This window comes from Triturus cristatus, chromosome 4_2, assembly GCF_964204655.1.
Source record: "Triturus cristatus chromosome 4_2, aTriCri1.1, whole genome shotgun sequence".
Lineage (NCBI taxonomy): Eukaryota > Metazoa > Chordata > Amphibia > Caudata > Salamandridae > Triturus > Triturus cristatus.
In genome coordinates, this window is record NC_140586.1 from 114389678 (window position 1) to 114409230 (window position 19553).

Consider the following 19553-nt stretch of genomic DNA (forward strand, 5'->3'; position numbering starts at 1 on the left):
TCTATACCACCAGGGGAGTTTTCGCACGGCGACACACTTCTTTGGTGAAAATGCTCCTTCGGTAATGGATACCTTTCTTTATATTCGGCTTCGGCAAAATATCAAGGCGGTCACGCCTAACTTTCCGGATGAGCCTGATACCGTGGCGCCTCTACATGCTCTACTGCAGAAGGGCACTCCGACACATGTGGTCTCCATGTTATATAACCACGCGCAGGCGGCTCCGTCCCCCCCCCTCTCCGAGCACGAACTGACTGGGACAGTGATCTGGGGGAGCCATTGTCGGATGCTCAGTGGGAAGAAAGTTGTTCTATTGGGTGGCGGTGTTTGCGGCTCTCTCTGAAATGATTGGAGTAAGCATTGCACCCTGTCCTAAGATTGCCCTGCTGGGCCACTCAAACCCCGCGGTTAAGGCACACCGGAAATTCTTTGCGCTGGGACTTCTGCTGGCAAAGCGACACGTTGCATGCAGATGGGGGCGAGGGCGAGCGCCTAAATTCAAAACTTGGCTGGATACGATGACAACTTGGCAGGAACAACTGCACAGTTATTCGGACCTCTTGCCCCACAAGTCACGTCCCAGGGACCTTTGGGGTCCCCTCACTGCGTATCTCCTGCGGGCACAGGTCCCAGATATCCCCGCGATCGACGCGAATAAAGACACGGCAGTGGCGGGCCCGTCCACCACGCTAGATCCAGTACCTATTCCACTAGCAACCAAAACTGATTGATTCCCCCCCCTTCCTTACTCCTTTTGCTTCCCATACATAACATGCATGCGTTCCTGGTACATCCAGCAGGGCTACACACTTCCCGTGGGATTTGCACACCGTCCACAGGCTGCACGGGTGAGGAGGGCTGCGGGTCTATTGTCCCCCCGGGTCCTGGGTGGGGTGGCGTCCACTCCACGACGGCACGTACTGCACGGCATTACAGGAAGTAGCATCAGGTCACGTTTTCTGCGTGGGTCATAGCCATATCCTCCCGGATCACTGGATGGGTCATTGAGGCGTGGGCGTCATTACTCCGGTTATTGACTGCACTCCATAGTGGGATGAATTGCCCCCCGCAGCACTGCGCCGCACGACCTTGTACGCCTCATACTGTGTATGGAGGATATCTTCTGGGAGGGAACAGTTCATATTGCACTTTTTGGTTGGTTACTAAAGTTGAAAGAAACCTCATGTATCTCATGCTCGAATTCATCTTGCTGATATGACGGCTTACTACTGCATACTTAAACAGCTTTAATTCCAATACTACGCGGCCGGCCCGTCTGGGTTGTAGGCGACATGCTGTGTAACTCAGTTGATACTTTTCAGCCTGCGCTTCTTGATTATTGCACTGCATGTTGTCGCTGCCGGCCTGTTCATTCAGGATGTAGGCGAACAGCTGTGTGCTATTTGTTAATGATCAATAAAGGTTTTGGAAAAAAAAAAAGTATAAAAATGTAGGCAACACAACCATCTTAATGAGGGCTATACGATCTGCCAGCGACAGTAGCAGTCTCAACCATCTCTCCACCTGCTGCTCCAATGTCGTGCAGGCCATGCCATAATTCAAGCGTATGACCGTCTCGGGTCCCGATGGACCCATATCCCTAAATATTTTACGGGTTCCGCAGACTATATAAGAGGAAATTTGAGATCATGAGAGAGGTGCTCTCAGTAAATGGCACCACCACCAGCTTGGACCAATTTATGGTTAAACCAGAGAACAGCCCAAACGTAATATATTCTAGTAGAATTGGTGCCATGTAAGTGTGTGGTTCTCTAACAAAGAACAGCATATCATCCGCATATGGCGAGATGCTCACTGGACAGTGGGCAAAGCACAGTGCCACCGACCTGTGACGCTCTCTAATGATGCAGGTCAGTGGTTCAAGCATTAGCACAAAGAGGAGCGGTGAGAGGGGGCATCTCAGCCTAGTCTCCCTGCTAATCTGTATGGGGGCCGAGATGCTGCCCTCCACCCGGATCCTTGCTGTGGGTTTCGTGTATAGCAATCTCACCCAGTTGTTAAAACAGAGAGGAAACCTCATCCGTCGTAAAATATAAAATAAATAGTCCCATTCTATGGAGTCAAAGGCTTTGGCTGCATTGAGCATCAATGCCGCCGCCTTGAGGTTGGGATCAAGTATGTGAAACATCACAAACATCGTGCACATGTTATGCGATGTCGACCTGTCAGGGATGAAACCCGATTGGTCAGGAAGGACCAGGTTTGGCATCAGGGGTGGGAGCCTAATGGCCAGTATCTTAGCCAATATTTTTGTATCAATATTAATAAGCGAGAGCGGCCTGTAAGAGTCACATTGGGATGGCGGTTTATCTTTCTTCAGTAGGGTTATTATTAGTGTTTCTCTAAGCGTTGGCGGTAGGTTGACCGTCTCGTAGGCTTCAGCATATATCTCAAGCAAGTAGGGCGTCAATTCCTCAGCAAATTCTTTATAGAATTCAAAAGTGAGGCCGTCCAGCCCCGGGGCTTTCTTATTCGGAAGAGTTTTAATTGTCGCATGGATTTTCTCCTCGGTGATTGGTTGACAGAGGTATTCCCTGTGACTGTTTGACAGCCACGCAATGGCCACATCCGATAAGTATTCATCGAGCTCCATAGGGTCATATCTACCCCGTGATGTTAATATGTTTGCATATGTGCTCCTGAATTGTGCTACAATGTCGTGTGTAGTGTAGTGATCTTCACCGGCATTATCTGTGATCTTAGTCATGGTTTGCCGAACTGTGGGGACCTTGATCTTAGTAGCTAGATTATGCCCCGGTCTGCCACCTTCCCCATATGCACGGACTACATGCCTCCTGGACAGATAATGGATCTCGTCGGCCGCCAGTTTGTCATACTCTAGTAGTAAGTCTTTGATTTTAGCTAATGTGTGCATTGGGTGAACTGTCGTAGTCTCTTTCAAGCCTGGTCAGAGTGGTTTCGACTTTGGATAATTGACCCCTGATGTCTTTTAATATACCTGCAGAAGTGCTAATGCATGTGCCTCGTATAGTGACTTTGAAGGCCTCCCAAAGTGTTGCTGCGCTGACAACCGAACCTTTGTTTAGATCGAAGTATTGTACAATGGCTTCGCAGATCATGTGAGCATATAATGGATTTGTAGTGCTTCAGAATGAAAACGCCAAGTGAATTAACGGTGCATAGTTTGTGGAATGTGCAGGCTGAGTCTGACAGGGTTATTGTCCAATAGTGTTCATGGTAATCCCTCCACTGTGGACACCCAGGTGCTCGTACTCTCACTTAACAGCCAGTAGTCGAGCCGCGACCAACTACTGTGTGTCATTGAATGTGTGTGCCCTCCAAGCTCGCAGCATTGCGCAAGTACCACACATCCAGCAGGCCCAGCTCGGCCATCCCATCATTGATAACCTGGGCTGCACTAGGTGAATGTCCCCCATACCGCTTGATTTGTCCTTGCTAGGGTCTAGATGCGTGTTGAGGTCGCAACCCCATAATATTACCGCTTCAGGCCAATCACTTAATATGGAGATGATATGCTCAAACGGGTCATGATCATCTGTGTTGGGACCATAAACATTCACAATGGTCAACAGTGTACCAGCTAATTTACCTTGTGTTATAGCATACCGGCCAGCGTCGTCAGTACAACTTCTATCCACGGTGAAAGCAAGTTTTTTTTAATGATTGTGAGCACCCCTCTAGCGTAGGCCGAGTAGGAGGAAGCCAATCTATATACTTCCCATTGTGCCCCAATGTGTGTTTCAGTATACTTTGTCAGATATGTTTCCTGCATGAGGGCTATGTTCACATCATGGTGATCCGGGTATGCAAAAACTTGACGTATCTTTTTGGGTGAATTAAGCCCCCTGCACGTTCCATGTTGAGCAGGTATTCTTTACATTAGCTAATTGTGGCATTCAAGTACATTTTATAACATTTAGAGCATCCCGGTGTTGTAAGGCACTTACATAACATAGTCATGTTAACTGAGTCACACTTAAACATATTGCTCAATCCACTCACCCCACCCTTCCCACATCAACCCCACTCACTTCAACTTCCCCAACTTGCTCAAGCCATCTCATACTACCCATAACAATTCCTACATGCAACAATGTAGAAGCAAACAACTGTGGGGAGCACCCATGGGGGAGTGCTGGAGCACAAATTGCCCTCCCAGATGCCAGAGGAGGGGGCCGAATAGCAACAAGAATAGGTTCCTGATCCAATTGCAATACAAGTGTTATAGTTTACCAAATTACAGCGATTTAAACAAGAATATAAATCTTATCTGCAGAGTTAGGGTCCAAGTAAAGAGTATGATCCACAATAATGGAATTGTTGGAGTCGATTGTGCCTAGTTCATACAGAGTACAGCAGTGCAAAGTGTCTTGCCCTCATGATCTGTTTATCATTCAGATTTCCCACCTGAGGAGTTCCCACGATCATCGTCCGCCACACTAGAGGAATCCTGGCTTCATCGCTTGAGAGACTTGATGTAGTCCATTGCGGACTTCGGAGTGGTGAAGATTTTAGGTTTTCTGTTTGTTTCAATTCACAACCGCGCCGGAAAAAGCATGGCATAAGGGATCTTTTCAGCTATGAGGATTCTCTTGACGGCTTGATATTCTTTTCGTGCTTCCTGCACGGCCACTGTGAAATGCAGGTAAACAGTCAGAGTGTTTCCTTCGTGGGTTATGGTGCCTTTCTCTCTGGCCATGCGAATGATGGTGTCCCAGTCTCTATAATTTAGTAGGCATGCAATTATAGGTCGCGGAGGGGCAACCGGGGGAGGGCGACTAGCCAGTGAGCGGTGAGCTCGCTCTACTATCAGGACTGATGATAAGTGTTCCACTCCAAAAATCTGTTGTAGCAATGTCTCTACATAGGACTCCAGGTGACCAGTGTTGGTGGATTCCGGTAGGCCAGTAATCCGTAGATTGTTATGTCTAGATCTGGCCTCCAGGTCTTCATTCTTGGCATGTATGAGCGCAAGCACTTTTTCCATGGCTAGTGTCATGGAGGCCATTATTTGCAGGCCGTCATCCGCGTCTCATATACATGTTTCCGCCTCCCCCAGGCATAGTGCGTGTTAGTTCAGCTTTGTGGACATGTGATCCATCCGCAAATTAAAAATATCTATTTTACCATCTATAGACTGTAAGCTGGATTGTATCGCTTAGAGTGTCTTTTCAATGGCAGTGAGACTTTCGTTTAGAGTGTCCAGTTCCAAATCAGAAGCTGACTGCTGCTGCGTTTTACCAGACTTTCGAGGTTCAAATGTGAGGCGGGACTGGCTTCAGTTTTCCTCATTATTCTGTCACTGCATTAGACCCCACTGGGAGCATGCCACCTCCCACTCAATCATACAACGCCTGGCCTGAGACAGGGTCCACTGCGTGTAGTCAATGTGCTCAAGCGTGCCATTAGAGTGAGAGAGTAGTAGACCTTACCCGGCATCACCACAATAGCACTGTGCCGTATAGCGCCAACCACCCAGGCTCAAGGACAAATAGAAGGGGCTCAGTGATACAAAACTACCACACCTTTGTCAGACTTGTGCCTGGGACCTCCGTGAGCAGCACCGATCTACGATGTAGTCCCCAGGGACCCCAGATGGCCCCTGGTCATAGCGAGATTAACACGCTGCTTCACTCCTGCCCGTCTAGCCCAGCCCCCTCCAAAAGGAGCATCAGATCTTGCACGACGAGCACATCAGGAAGCAGGAACTCTCCGCATCAAACTACACCTCGCGGTGCAGCGTCCACTCTAATGGGCACACTGGGCATGCCAGGCTGCGCAGCTTTGTTTCTTACTGTGGCTACCTGGCAATGTAAAATGACACAACTCTGCAGCACGGTAGTACAGGGCTTACAGGAAAGGAGCAGACGCAGTTATGGTCGTGTTGGTGCCCCCTCCGCTCCCGCAAGAGTGCCAGTACACACCACGCACACAATCTTGAATCCAGCAGGCAGCCTCACTAAGTAGCGTGGCGTTAATTAGGCCGCAAGCCTCGCCGGGGTGATGACACTGGGCCTGAGTGGAAGCACCGCCAGCGCAGGTCTCGTTCGCAGGCCCGCGCCACTCACCATACCCACTCAGCTGACCGCAGCCACGCTTAGCCAGCTCTTCACAGTTGTGTCAGGGTGGGGATCTCCGTACTAAATCACACAACCGAGTCTTGTCACCCTCAGCTACCTCCACTGACAATGTGCCCCGAGACCGAAGAGAGAGCAGGCCCGGAGCTCTAGTAGTGTTGTTCACCTTGCCGTATCGCCTACCCCGCTCCCGCCGGACGTCTCAGTGCAGTCAATCGCCAGGTAGAACAGCGTGGGTCCCTGACTGCAGGCTCAGATCGCTGATGCTGTCGCTTGCCACTCGCTGATATTCGGCGTTCAGTGCTTCCGCTAGGTCGCCATGATGGCTTCGCAGCCTCGAGTACATAGAGGCAGCTTTCTCAGCACTTCAGGGTATTTTCAGTCATATAACCACTTCCCGTGAGTCAGGAGCAGTTATGCTGCCGTATGCCGTTATTTTTTGGTACGGATGCTGGCGGGAATGTCAGGATTGTTGATGAAGTGTTTCTTCGGCCAGCGGAGCTGCGCTACAGAGCGGCCATCTTGCCTTGCGCCCTCTAGCACCCCCTCTCCTGAGGCGATTGTTGATGTATTCTGGAGCCTGCCCAGAGAGAGCTTTATGAGCGATGCAAAGGCCCTTAAACTTGGCTTGCTGCTTGATGGGGAGCTAGTGCAGCCCCTGCAGCAAAGGTGCTGCATGTGAGCGTCTTGGGAGTTTAAAACTCAATCTTGCTGCATCGCTCATTGTTACTTGCAGCTTACCTAACAGTTTCTCTGGTAGCCCAATGTACAGGGTGTTACCATAATGTTGAAAGTCCTCCTGAGTGAGACACAACTCCTGGGAGGGAGGTAAAAAGCAACTGAGAGCATCGGCAACATATTGTTCACCCCATGATGTGAACAGCTACCAGAGACAATAGATGTCTCTCCACCCAGCAAAATAAGGGACGCACTACCACATTCAGAGACTGGGACCAAACTCCCCCTGACGATTAAGGTAAGCCACTGTCACCCTCAGACCTGACCACCACATTCTGCCCCACCAACTAAAGACGGAAACCCCTGACTGCCCTGGAGATGGCCATCAGTTCCCTTGAATTGAAAGAATGCCTCTTCTTCTGCAGAGACCAACGACCCTGCAAGGAGCTGCTCCCTAATGTGGTCCGCACTGACATCCTTAGTAAGGACCACAGGAGGAGTGGGCTGCAATGGAATCCCATGGGAAAGAATGTCCAACACTGGCCACCAGCGCAAAACAGGAAGGAGGATTGTAGACACCCAAACCATATGGTAAAGGTCCCGAAACAAGGGATCCCAACAATCCAGCAGATGGATTCACAGAGACCAGATGTGAAAACGAGTCCAGGGCACCGTGAACACTGCTGCCACCATAAGACCCAGAAGTCACAATCACAGCTGAACTGGAAAGGAGACACCCCTCATCACCTTCAGAGCCATGGACATTAAGGTCACAGTGCAGCAAGAACACTCTGTTCAGGTCTGTGTGAAATCTAGCCCCTATAAAAGTCACATCCTGTGAAGGCACCAGTAGACACTTGGAATGATTCAGCAGGGACCCATGGCTCCCCAAGGCCAACCACATCACCTGCAGATTGACCAGCAGCATGGGGCACTCTGAAGATGCAATAAAGCCACTGATGGAGCTATGGCTTTCATAAAAACCCTCAAGAAAGACCGAAGGCCTAATGGCAGGACACAAAACTGAAAGTGATTCCGTGAATGCAGAATCTCAGGAACCTGCGACAGTGGGGATGGATCGGAATATCATAGTAAGCATCCTGTAGATCCAGTGTGCACATGAAATGATCCCTGAGGACCAACGGGAAAACCCTCTGCAGAGTCTCTATTTTGAAAGGCAGACAGACAACAAATTTGTTCAGAGCGTTCGAGTCTAACATCAGATGGAATCCCCCTGTCACTTTGGCCACCAGGAAGATAATGGAGTAAAAGCCCAGACCCCTCCCCAGTGGAGGTACCAATTGAATTGCTCCCTTCTTCAGAAGCGAGTCAATTCCCAGAGACAATTCCATCTGCTTCACCTGACTGGATGGCCATGGAGTCAGTCAAACTTCAGAATCCGGAGGAGGAACAATGAACTCTATGCGTTACCCCTGGCACACAAAGTCCAGCACCCACGCACCTGAAGATTGCTCCGAGGCTGGAAGAAAGGGCCAAATTCGTCCCCTGACCAACAATTCCGGCTTGACCATCATATAGTCAGGAGCAAGGTTTAGTCTGGGGAGATTTGGATTTCCTGTCCTCGGCCCGAAGAAAACCTTCCCTGTCCGGAGAAAACTGACTCCTTTATGGCTGACGGAAGGGGGATTTTGGCTTTGAAGCCCTTTCATCAGCAGATGACTGTTCCAAGGAATGGGGAGTGCTTTTTCCCCTTAAAATGTTTGTGCAGCTTGCCCTTCAGTTCCTCACTAAACATCACATTCCCCTGAAAAGGCAGACGCAGGGCCAAAGTCTTCTGGGCTGAATCAGTTTTCCAAACCTTCAACACCAGATTTCGGTGAGAAGCCACACAAGGGCCATCAGAAAATGATGAAGACCGTACCACATCAAAAGACACATTGGAAAGAAACTCAAACTGGCGATGTTTTCTAAGATCCCAGAACAGTCAGATGTATCATCCAGAGACTAATACAGAGCCTTGACATCGGTAATCAGGCACTGGGCAACATATGTCCCATAAATACCAGTGCGCAGGACTAGATGCGATCCTGAGTATACTTTTCTGACGGGCACACCAATCTTCTTATCAACCAAATACTTAATAACAGCCTACTCAGTCAATGATGTCCACCTCCCCAAACGAGCAACAAATGAGTTGATGGGAATAGAGTCAGGCAGCTCTTTGGGCACGTCCTGAAGAGGGTACAGCTTGGCCATGAATCGGGGAAGCATGATCTGATCCTGTTCCTTTTACTCTCTGTCTTGCTCCGCCTTTCAGATTATACAGAATCTCCCACACGGTGGCTCAACACTCGGCGAGGCAGGAGACAGTAACACAAAACAAACAACACCTTTAAAAAAGGGTTTTATTTTACAAAATGCAAAGACTCTCTTTTTAGAATAATGCATGGGGTTTTATTTTACACAATGCTCTCTAACAGAAAAGGCTTTCCGAGATGCCAAATGCACAAAATTCAAATACACATAGAGATATATATGTTTATATGCAAGCAATAATAACACACTTGGTAAATGCAACAATTAAATGCATGAATAATACTGATGAATAAATAAGCAACTGATAATATGAGATAACACTGAAGAAAAAATAATATGTTGGACGTCCTACAAGAGATCAGAAAGATATATATACACTAGATACATCAAATATTTACTTTGGATGTGCACCTCAACTCACTCACACATCACAAAGAAAACATCTCAAATAATCAAAGCTACTGGCCACACATCTCAGTAATTAAAGCTCAAGCACCTCAAATGATCAAAGCCACTGACCAAACGTCACAATGGCAATTATCAAAACTCAAGCACCTCAAATGTTCAAAGCCACTGGCCAAACATCACAATGGCAATAATCAAAACTCAACAATTCACCTGGTGCAAACACTGCATCTTAGCCCATTCCTGACCGGGGGATTAACAGATGTGATTAAGAGCCTCAGCAACCAGGGTTCCACCAAAGTAGATACTTCTGTCCCCCTTCGGATTCCAAAATCCCGGTTTCTAAGTCAACAACCCTCAGCCTTATAATCTCAAAACACACTAGAAGGTTAAAGAGAAACCTTCCCCCCTGAGCCAAAGGAATCTTACCAGAACTGGCCAGCTTCCAAGCAAGCATTCCCCTGGCAGGAAGGAGTTCCCACGTTCCCTCTCCAATCTCGCATGTTCCATCCTTTATATCAACAAAGCTCACAAAAGCCTTCCAGGGTACATTGAACAATCTCTCCCAAAAACAATCCTTGAACTTGATTAACCCAAACAACTTGCTGTGAGCGCAGATTAAGCTGAAGCCAAGCAGAGTCGGAATTCAGGATGACATGAGGTCATGTCAAAGCCGATAGTAAGAACTTCATAATACTTATCAATGTACAACAAAATGCACCATTGTGCACTACTGCTTACAGCACTGCACTTCGAGACCAAAAAGTACATTCCACACCTCACTCTCTCTCTCATGCTTTTGAATGCACATCCCACACGTTCTGTTCTTGGCAAGGCTGTTCTACTTCGCCACAGCTCCCACTGAAAGACTGCAAGAGTACAAGAAATAAACTTTTAAGAGAAGCAAGGCATATGCAGGAAGTTGTACATTCAGGCTAGAATAAAATAACACATCAAAGTCAATTAAAATAATGGTAGTCAAAGGTCATTACAGGGTGTCAGACCACAAGAGTGCCTCTAGCACTACACTCCCTCTTTAACACTTCTTCGATGTAAGCATGAACAGGGACATCCACTGTGGCTGCACTCTAACTGGCGAAGCAGAGTGACCCCAGAAGTGCTTGGCACCTCCTCCTCAGGAAATCTCCTATTAGACTTGACAAGCTTCAACAAGTCTGGCAACATGTCTTTGTCAATATACTTCCCTTTGGGCTCCTCTGCCCCCAGAATCTCCACATCCGAACTCGAGGAACGAGAGGGCTGAACGAGTACAGACTCTTTGGGGCTGTCCCCACTGCCCATTTCCTGTAAAGCCTCCTGGATCATGCGTTAAAGTCTGTCATTTTCACCCTCCCTGCGGCACTTTGGTCGAGGTGGGGAAGGAAATGAAGAAACATAGGAGAAAGAGGAAGAGCCTCAATATGGTTCTGCTTCCTAGCATGCTTCCCTATTGCATCTGAAAATGAGTCCAGGAGTCTTCCAGAAGTGAAGAGAGCCTTGATCCAACCGGGGCAGCCACTCCACAGGCAAGGCACAGCACACTGAGAACCCCACTCAAGCAGGAGTATCTCGCTTCACAACAGCACCTAGGTAAGCACTATACTGCAAACGTAGGCACACCAAACAACCGCTCTGCAGTACTTACCACAGGACCGGCCCAATGTAGGTGACTGGTTCTCCCTACCAGCACCAACCTCAGATCCAGCTGGATGTGGCGTGCCCATCTCTCTCCATCTAGCCCCACTGCCTGTCACGCCAGAAGACAGGCACACTCCCCCGGAAGCGCTCTGAAAGACATGCCCAGGTAAACCAGGAAGCCAGCCGTATGAACCGAGGACACCCTTCCCTTCACAACCGGCTATCCGGGAGGCGCATAGAACGCTTCAATACACCAGCCCCCGCTGGAGCACAGCATGACCAAAAATGACTTTGCATGGCTCCCTCCAAGCCCGGCAGAGAAGGAGACACAACCACCACCTACGGCCCGGCTGCGGAGACATCTTCACCACGCGCCACAGACTCCTGACTTGTCCCATTCTGTCTGCAGGCAGAAGAAAGAAAGAACAGCAGGAGTGCTGGGAAAGTGCACCTATGTCCTCCCTGTGGGAGGGGGTAGGGTAGGGCTCCAGCATTCCTTCGTTCTTTTTTCTGTCTGTGAGATAGGATTATCTCACTTTGTAATGAATGGGATGAGGACTGGAGGGACCTGGTGGTAATGAAAGTGTTGTTGGGAAATCTGAGAAAAATGCCTTCCCATCTCTGTACTCATTTTGTGTTGCCCTCAAACTCCTCCTTCATATTTTCTCTGTGTGTCTTTGTATTGTTCCTTTTGAATTTGTGACATTATAATGTATCTATGTTTCGTTTTTTAAAAGAGAGGGTTTGTTGGGTTTTTTGATTGATTTTGCGTACATAAAGAACCGTTTGTGTACTAAGAAAATATATTAACTATGAATTGTATATAATGAAACATATTTGGAATATATATTTTGCTCTTTTCCATCCTCTTACACCCTCTTTGAGAGGATTGTTCAACCCAATGAAAAAAGATGTAATGCTCAGGGGGTATTTTTTGACATTGCCTTTAAATACACTCTTCAATATCTTTCATGAATAGTAGCTTTTTCAGCTACAATTACATCTTCTCTTTTAAATTACTGCAATTCAAGTGCTTTACAGTAACACACCTTGCATAGTTTTTCATAACAATAGGGTAGTATCAAGAACAAATCCATTTTTTGTTCCCAAGAGATATTGGACTTTCATATCAATCTGACTGTGTCACTCCCAGTTTTACCAATCCAACAACTCTAGCAGAGAGCATCTACAAACGTTAGGTGTTAAAAGAGGAATCTGATAGAGTCGTATAGCCACAGAATTAACAGCATTGCAACAGTGGTACATAAAAAACGACGAGGCAGTGACCAGCTTATCAGACTGTGTTGTGGCTGGCAAAGTTCACATGAGGACATTTGTGGTCCCCGAAAAGCTTGTAATTGCAAAATATCACTTTTGTTTTGTTAGGCTGTTTCTCGGTTTCTGATAAATATTTGAATTATTGGAACATAATAGAAATTAAGTGATCCAAAGTATCGCAGCCCTTATTAGATTTTCCCAAAAATGAGGCCACAAGGCCATACCTGAAATGCTCACAGTTCACCTGGCAAAAGCGCTTACTATGGCCACTTATTGGGCAGCAATTTGGGGTATCAGTAATGTAACCTCTCTCCAAGTGCAAGAGGACTAATTCATAAAAAGACTTTTGTCGATCTCACAATCGAGTAACAACTTCATAGCCCACAAAGAAGCCAGCATGCCCTTTATTACGGACACCATAAGATTAGCACCACTCTCTCTCTGGCTATCCATATTGAAAAGGGGTACTGTGAGCCTAAAAATCTTTAAAGACATTTTAAATTTGGATCATCCCCACAAAATCCCCTTGCTATTATACGTCAGAGAAACTCTTACCTCTTTGGGTCTTGCATTTCTGTTTGTTACTCTGACTCTCAGCGTACAATTCCCTTAATCAAGATTAAAGGCCATTTTTATAAATAAAGTCACTCAGGATAGGTGGAATAGTCACAAAGGGAAACAAGTGGAATAGTCACAAAGGGAAACAAACCATAACGTTTTATGAATCAATACCACAGATATCAAATCACCTACATTCATTCTTACGGTTTGGTGAGAATAATCAGCATTGCCTAATTCTGACCAGATTCAGATTGAATCTTAAACCGTTAATGCTGGGCTACACTAATAATCCTTTTTCCCTAAACAAATTACCACCTTATCCTTGTGACAACAAGACAGCCCAATCAACTTCACACCGCCTCCTTTTTTGTCCATTATACACAACTGAGAGGAAGGCTTTCATTGTTCCACTCTAGAGGAAATTTTCAATGAGGTCTGTAGCATCTGCTCTCTTTTTATTTTACTCACTATAAACCCGATTGGTCTGCTTTGCACTTGCCTCCTTCCTACTGGCCACTATGAGCTCCCATAATGTTTTATATACTACACCTTTAGCACTTTCAGATCAATTGTAACTGTTTTATTCTGCCTTTTTCCTAGTCCATGTATGTATTTGTGGATTTATCTCTTATGCACAGTGTTTAACCGTGGGCTTGGAACTGCTTTTAAATGTTGTATCTATTGTACGCCTAATTTTAATGCACCTTTTATGCTGTTTTTATGTGTGTACTTTTATGCATTTTTATGAAGTGCGAAATAAAGTTGGTTGGTGATGATGATGATGATGAATATTTGAATTATTGGAACATAATAGAAATTCAGTGTCGGTTTTGTTGACTTTCATTATATTCACAAATAGGTCTGGAACACTGTGGATAAAAATGACATTGGCTGCAGCTATGGCAGTGGAAAAGACTACCTGAATGTCTTTGAGGACGCAGGAATGGACATTGCTACCAGTTTCGGAATTTCAACAAAAGCAAGGACGGGTAAATATGGCCATAAACATTTCATCTGCTCCTAAGCTTGACTGTCAAGTCAGACTCGATATGACGCCTTAGGTGACATAGAAAAACCACAGGAGTTTAACCCATAAACCAAACTGAGATCTGGGTAAGTACGGTATAAATGCAACAATATCTCAGCAGGAGTTATTGTGATTACTTAAACTTGTATGTGCAAGACATTACAATAGGAGAACACAAGAGAGGAGGCTTCAAATAATTCAATCAAAGCGCCCGTAGGCGTCATATATTATCAGAAATTCAACAAATACACGAAACAGTTGTTAAAGCACTGTTGGGTATAAATACCAAGGCAACCCTAGTGGAGTGTGTACAAAGTGCTCGTGACAGTGAGGTAACGGCGCAGGTGACAACGTGAAAAACACCACAGCATACGGCGCAAGAGAATTTACAATATATATACAGGTTAAAAGGTTCAAACATCAACTTGTTCAGTTATACAATTGGTAATTTCCGTTATGTTAAAGAACCAAGGGTCAAAGTGCGCCTAAGGCGTTTGAGCTGTTGGGCAATGGTCGACGACGTTTCGATCCTATTTAATTAGGATCATCTTCAGGACCTGGGTCGCCTATTCGTGGAGTGCTCTGTGAATAAAAATAAGTATCAGGGAGGCTGACAGGGGGCATAAATGGCGGGAAGGAGGACTCTCAAAGGCATACCTGAAGCGCATTGGGTCAAGCGCTAGCGCTAGGGAAGAAGCGATGACGATGGGAAGACTGGCCACGGAGTGGTCGGAGTACAATTGAGCTGTATATCAGGAATAAATCAGCCGAAATGTCTATGGAAACGATGGAAGGCTGAGTGCGCTAGGCGGAAGAGGGAGGCTGGGGACTAGCAGGGCGACAAACCGAAAGCGGAATGGGCGGAAAACTCACCGCTTTGAGATGAGAATCGAGTTTAAGTAATCACAATAATTCCTGCTGAGATATTGTTGCCATAAAAGAGAAACCAAAAAGGAAAATGCAGGAAACGTAGGAGAAACTAAAAGCGAAATGTAGGAGAAATGAAACCTTTGTGGATGCTATTGAAAATGATTGACATATGTCTCAAAACCAACATTTATCTTTTAAATCATGAATCATACAATCAAACGTTTAGCATCGCCATAGGTTATTCATTTTCGCACAGTCATAAAAATCTCACCGTTGGGTAGTGGGAGAAAGAAGCGGCATAGATAGAGAGAGTCATAAACATCATCTACAAGAAATAATTCTTATGCCGAGATATATAGATGATATTTTTATTATTTGGAATGCATTGGAAAAAGAATGTGCACAATACCTTTAGAGTCTGAACAACAATCAATAAGGACTGCAGTTCACTCAGTCGATGAACCATAAAAAGATGCATTTTCTGTCCATAACTATCTACATAGACGATGATAATATTGAAAGGAATCATTCAAAGTGGTCTGGAAAGATCAAATACAAAACCCAGAGTGGAAACCTCAATCAAAAAGCAAGAACAAGGGTTATGCAATTTAAGGACCAATAATATAGAAATAATCCCGATTTACAGTAATGAATAGAAGTGAAATCTGAAAAATCTTTCAATAGCATTGGATTCTAATTAGTCAAAATCTATAATGGAAAATACTCCAGCAATAACATTTTGCAAGGTACTATCTCCCAAGAATAAACTAACTAGGTACTACTACCAGCAGAGAAAATAAACTTATTGGCAAAAAGAATCACAAAGGAGTTTTGTAAATTTTAGAATTTGTAAAACATGCAAAATTGGGAAAATACCAAAGACATCAGAGACAAAGATGGCCAACAGATTATGATTGAAAAAAATATCATGTGAGAATCCCAACTTGTGGTGTATGTTCTGTTCTGGTCTGTTATGTTATGTTGGTCAGGGAGAGGAGGAGTTGAGTATCGTTGAAATAAAAGATGAAGTTTATGTGTTGGGCTCGCATGATGTTGGCTAGTGGTATAATGTTGAACAGGGTCAGCCTGAGGGACAATCCCGCTAGGGCTCTGCAGATCAGGTTCTTGGTCTACAATGCGAAAGGTGGCAGTCTCACATTTCGGGTTCTTTCCATGAGGAAGGAGCAGATCCAGTTGAGTGCTGGTACTTGGTTGCCGATCTCTTAGACTCTTCTGATAAGTATGTTGTGGAGACTATGTCAAATGCCACAGAGATTTTGAGAAGGATGAGGGCCGCTGGTTCGGCTCAGCCCAGTGCTGTTTCAGTGCTGTGGTTCTTTCTGAATCCTGATTGGGTGTTGTCCAGTTGGTGATGTAGCTCTAGGTGGCTTCCGAATTGTTTGTGTATGGCTTTCTCTATCTCTTTGGCTGGGTAGGGGAGCAGGGAGAGGGGATGGAAGTTGCTCAGTTGGCTTAGGTTTATTTCTTGAGGTGGACGTTGACCACTGCTTGCTTCTAGTCTTCTGAGAAGGTGGCGGAGATGATGGGGGTGTTAATGAGGTAAGTCATGGTAGTGCTGATTGGTGATGTGCCGAGGTTGTAGACGTGGTGGAGGCATAGATCTGATAGGGTCCCTGAGCCGATGGTCTGGGTGATATTGTTTGTTCTCTGGTGAGTGTTTTCCATCCAGTCAGGTGGTTGTCTCGAGTGAAGTTGCTGTAGATGTTTTGCTGTGGAAGATGTAGGATAGGTCTTTGCAGAGATTGTGGAAGGCAGAAATGCTGTTCATGGAGGCTGTGGTTGGTGAGTGACGTCTTTGATGAGCAAGAAGATTTCCTTCCTGTTGGGGCTCCCTTCAATGCATTCAGCTGCTCTTGGTGTCTCGTTGCTAGTCGAAACAGCTGAGTACCTCTTTTTGGGTGATTCAGTTGGTGGTTTCGCGGCCGGCTCTTCGTTTTCTTTCCAGCTGTTTGAAGTGCCATTTAGAGTCCTGAAGGTCCTCTGTGGACCAACTGACCTGCTTGTTGCTTCTTTTTTCCTTTTGAGTTTGATGGGTGCGAGGGAGTCTGCACAGTTCTTGATCCAGATGTCGAAGTTGACGATGTCATTGTTGACGTTGTCTGTGGGGTTGGGTTGATCCTTGCTGAGGGCGTTGAGCCAGTTTGCTTCTGAGATTTCGCCTCTGCTGCTGCATGGCAGCCTAACGGTGGCGGGTATGTTGGTTTATGGAGTGTTGATTTGGAAATGGCGTATGGAGTGGTCAGTTCATGTGAGCTCTTGTTCATTGATGCTGTTGCTGGTGTTGAAGATGGCTACTTCTTATTGCAAGCAGCCTCTCGTCATCTTTTGTGTGTTTCACATACCGCTCTAAGTGGCATTGGTATGCCTAGACATGCTTCCCATGCTCATTGTGACACTGGAACCAAGCAGTAACTGGCTGATGAGCCAATAATTAGGGTGAAACTAGTCCTGGTTTGCTTGTGTTCTGGTTCAGCGAGGACCTGTCTTAGCAGTTCGGGCTGAACTGTTACCATGAGAAACAGGGTCATGATTGATTTGCATATTACTGGTTCCAAACTGGGGTGTCATGGTGAGAAAAAGAACGATGAGTTGGAATGCTACCCAGAGTGATTGCGAGTAATTTGAACTTATTGCAAGCAACCACTTATCCCCTTTTGTGTGTTTCATGTACCATCCTTAGTGACATGGGTATGCCCAGATGTGTGTCCCATGCTCACTGTGTCACTGGAACCAAACTGTTCCCGGCTGATGAGCCCACATCTAGGACAAAATCAGTCCTGAGTTGCTTGTGTTCTGGTTCAGCAAAGACCTGGGTTGGCAGTTCTGGCTGGATTGTTCCCATAAGGAGCAGGATCAAGAATGATTTGCATATGCCTGGGTCCAAACTGGGGAGGCATGGTGAACAAAAGAACGATGGATCGGAGTGCTACCCCACGCAATTGCCAGTGCCTAGACTTATTGCAAGCAGCCTCCCATCTCCTTTTGTGTGTTTCTTGAACATGGGATGCAGCATGTGTCCTGCGATGTGTCATAGCTCAGTGACAAGCTGGGTTAGTCCCATGCTGTTCAGGCTTTCGAGGAGGCTATGGAGCAGAGATCACTTCTGTCTTCTAGATGCAAGTTGAGGTCACTAAGGAGCATAGACACTTTGCAGTCAATGGTAAGAGGGTCTATAAAGTCAGTGATGAGGCTGTTGAAGGTAGCTCACTGTCCTGGAAGTCAGTAGGCAAGGGTTCTGTTTAGGGTGAAGTTTTCAGAGATAAGCAATTTGAAGTGCAGATGCTCCATTAATGGGTTGGTGCTCTCCATGGTCATGGGCATTTGATAGAGTTTTTGTAGGCTTGTGAAGGCGGTCCTGTAATGCAATCTTATAGCCCGCTGTAATGTCATATGCTGATGTGGAGTTGAGCTAAGTTTCTGCGAGGTAGAGGTAGTCCAGTGTGTCACTGCTCTGAAGTGTAAATGGAGTCTGCAAATATGTAGGAAGCACAATATGTTCACTAAAAATGTGAATCTTAGATCATATCTGAAGTGTACAAAATAACCATACATCTTGCATGCATCCTATTCCATAGCATAACACTGCTTTAGAAACCATAAAGAAGGATTGCAGTGAGTGACTTACAACTGTATCTTCATAGTGGTTTAAATGAAAAGAGGAGGAGACAGAACACACCAGTTATACCAACTTGAATCTGAGAACGTAATAAAATTCAAAACAATAATTCTGCATGATTTAAACAACAATGAGGAACTGTTGTGCACCTTTTATAAAGATAAAGGAACTGGTTTCAGAAGATAATGAAATGTATCAACAAAAAGAGCCATACTTTTTGGAAAATGTATCAAATGTAATTCATCAAAAGGCATATGATTCTGAAAAGTAAGCAAAGCATTACAACATGATAGATTGCTATGAAGTAATAATTGTACTTTGCAAGTTAAAGTAAAGGAAGATATTCTGATGTTTAACTAGACATATAAAGAGGAGAACCACTCAGGGCCTGATTACGATGGCGGTCGGTCCGCACCTCCACGCCGTCTATGGCAGTCCAACCACTTTAAGCCCTTCAGTCAGACTGCCGCATTCCAATGCTGTTAGTGGGACCCTAAACAGTCGGGGGAAGAGCGCTGCCACCAAAAGGATCTATGATCCCATCGGCGCAGAATCATAGTTCCAAATGGAGGCGGTGCCAAGCCAGGCACAGCTGTTGGGATTACGATATTTGCATGGATGTGCATAAAGTGCTCCTTTACACGCCGGCTTGTGCTGCGGCCCTTTTACTGGTAAAAGGTGCACTTTGTGACCACCAGCCCAGCAGTCGCATCGTAATGCCGCAGTTGGACTGCCGACTGCTTGTCGGGCGGTCTCCTGATCGCCGCAAAAGTGGATGGTGGTCCAACTGAACGCCAGTGTAATAACTCCGGAAGTTGTCAATAAACCTAAACAGCCATGAACTGCAAATGATTACAACAACCTGAACAAGCATATCTTTGACAGTGACATGCCAAGGAAAGGTACAAAACCCCAAAACAACTAGAAATACAGTGAATAAATGTGATCTAATTTGCTATTATAAATAAAAACTAGGAACTGTATTATCGCTGCATCCAATTAAACTTAATCACGGAGGCAGGAATGATCAATGTTTGCTCCACAATGTGTGAGTCAACATAAAGACAAAAACACAGTAATAAACACAAGAAAAGATCATATA

General features: G+C 45.8%; 1 protein-coding gene across 1 annotated transcript in view; it reads left to right on the forward strand.

Annotated features, from left to right (window-relative positions):
- Positions 1 to 19553, forward strand: part of LOC146833112 (complement C3-like) — a 1368049-nt gene that overhangs the window by 638962 nt on the left and 709534 nt on the right. The window contains exon 15 of the mRNA XM_085600736.1: positions 13777 to 13906. Coding sequence (XP_085456862.1) covers positions 13777 to 13906 — 130 coding nt within the window. The remainder of the gene's footprint in view (positions 1 to 13776; positions 13907 to 19553) is intronic.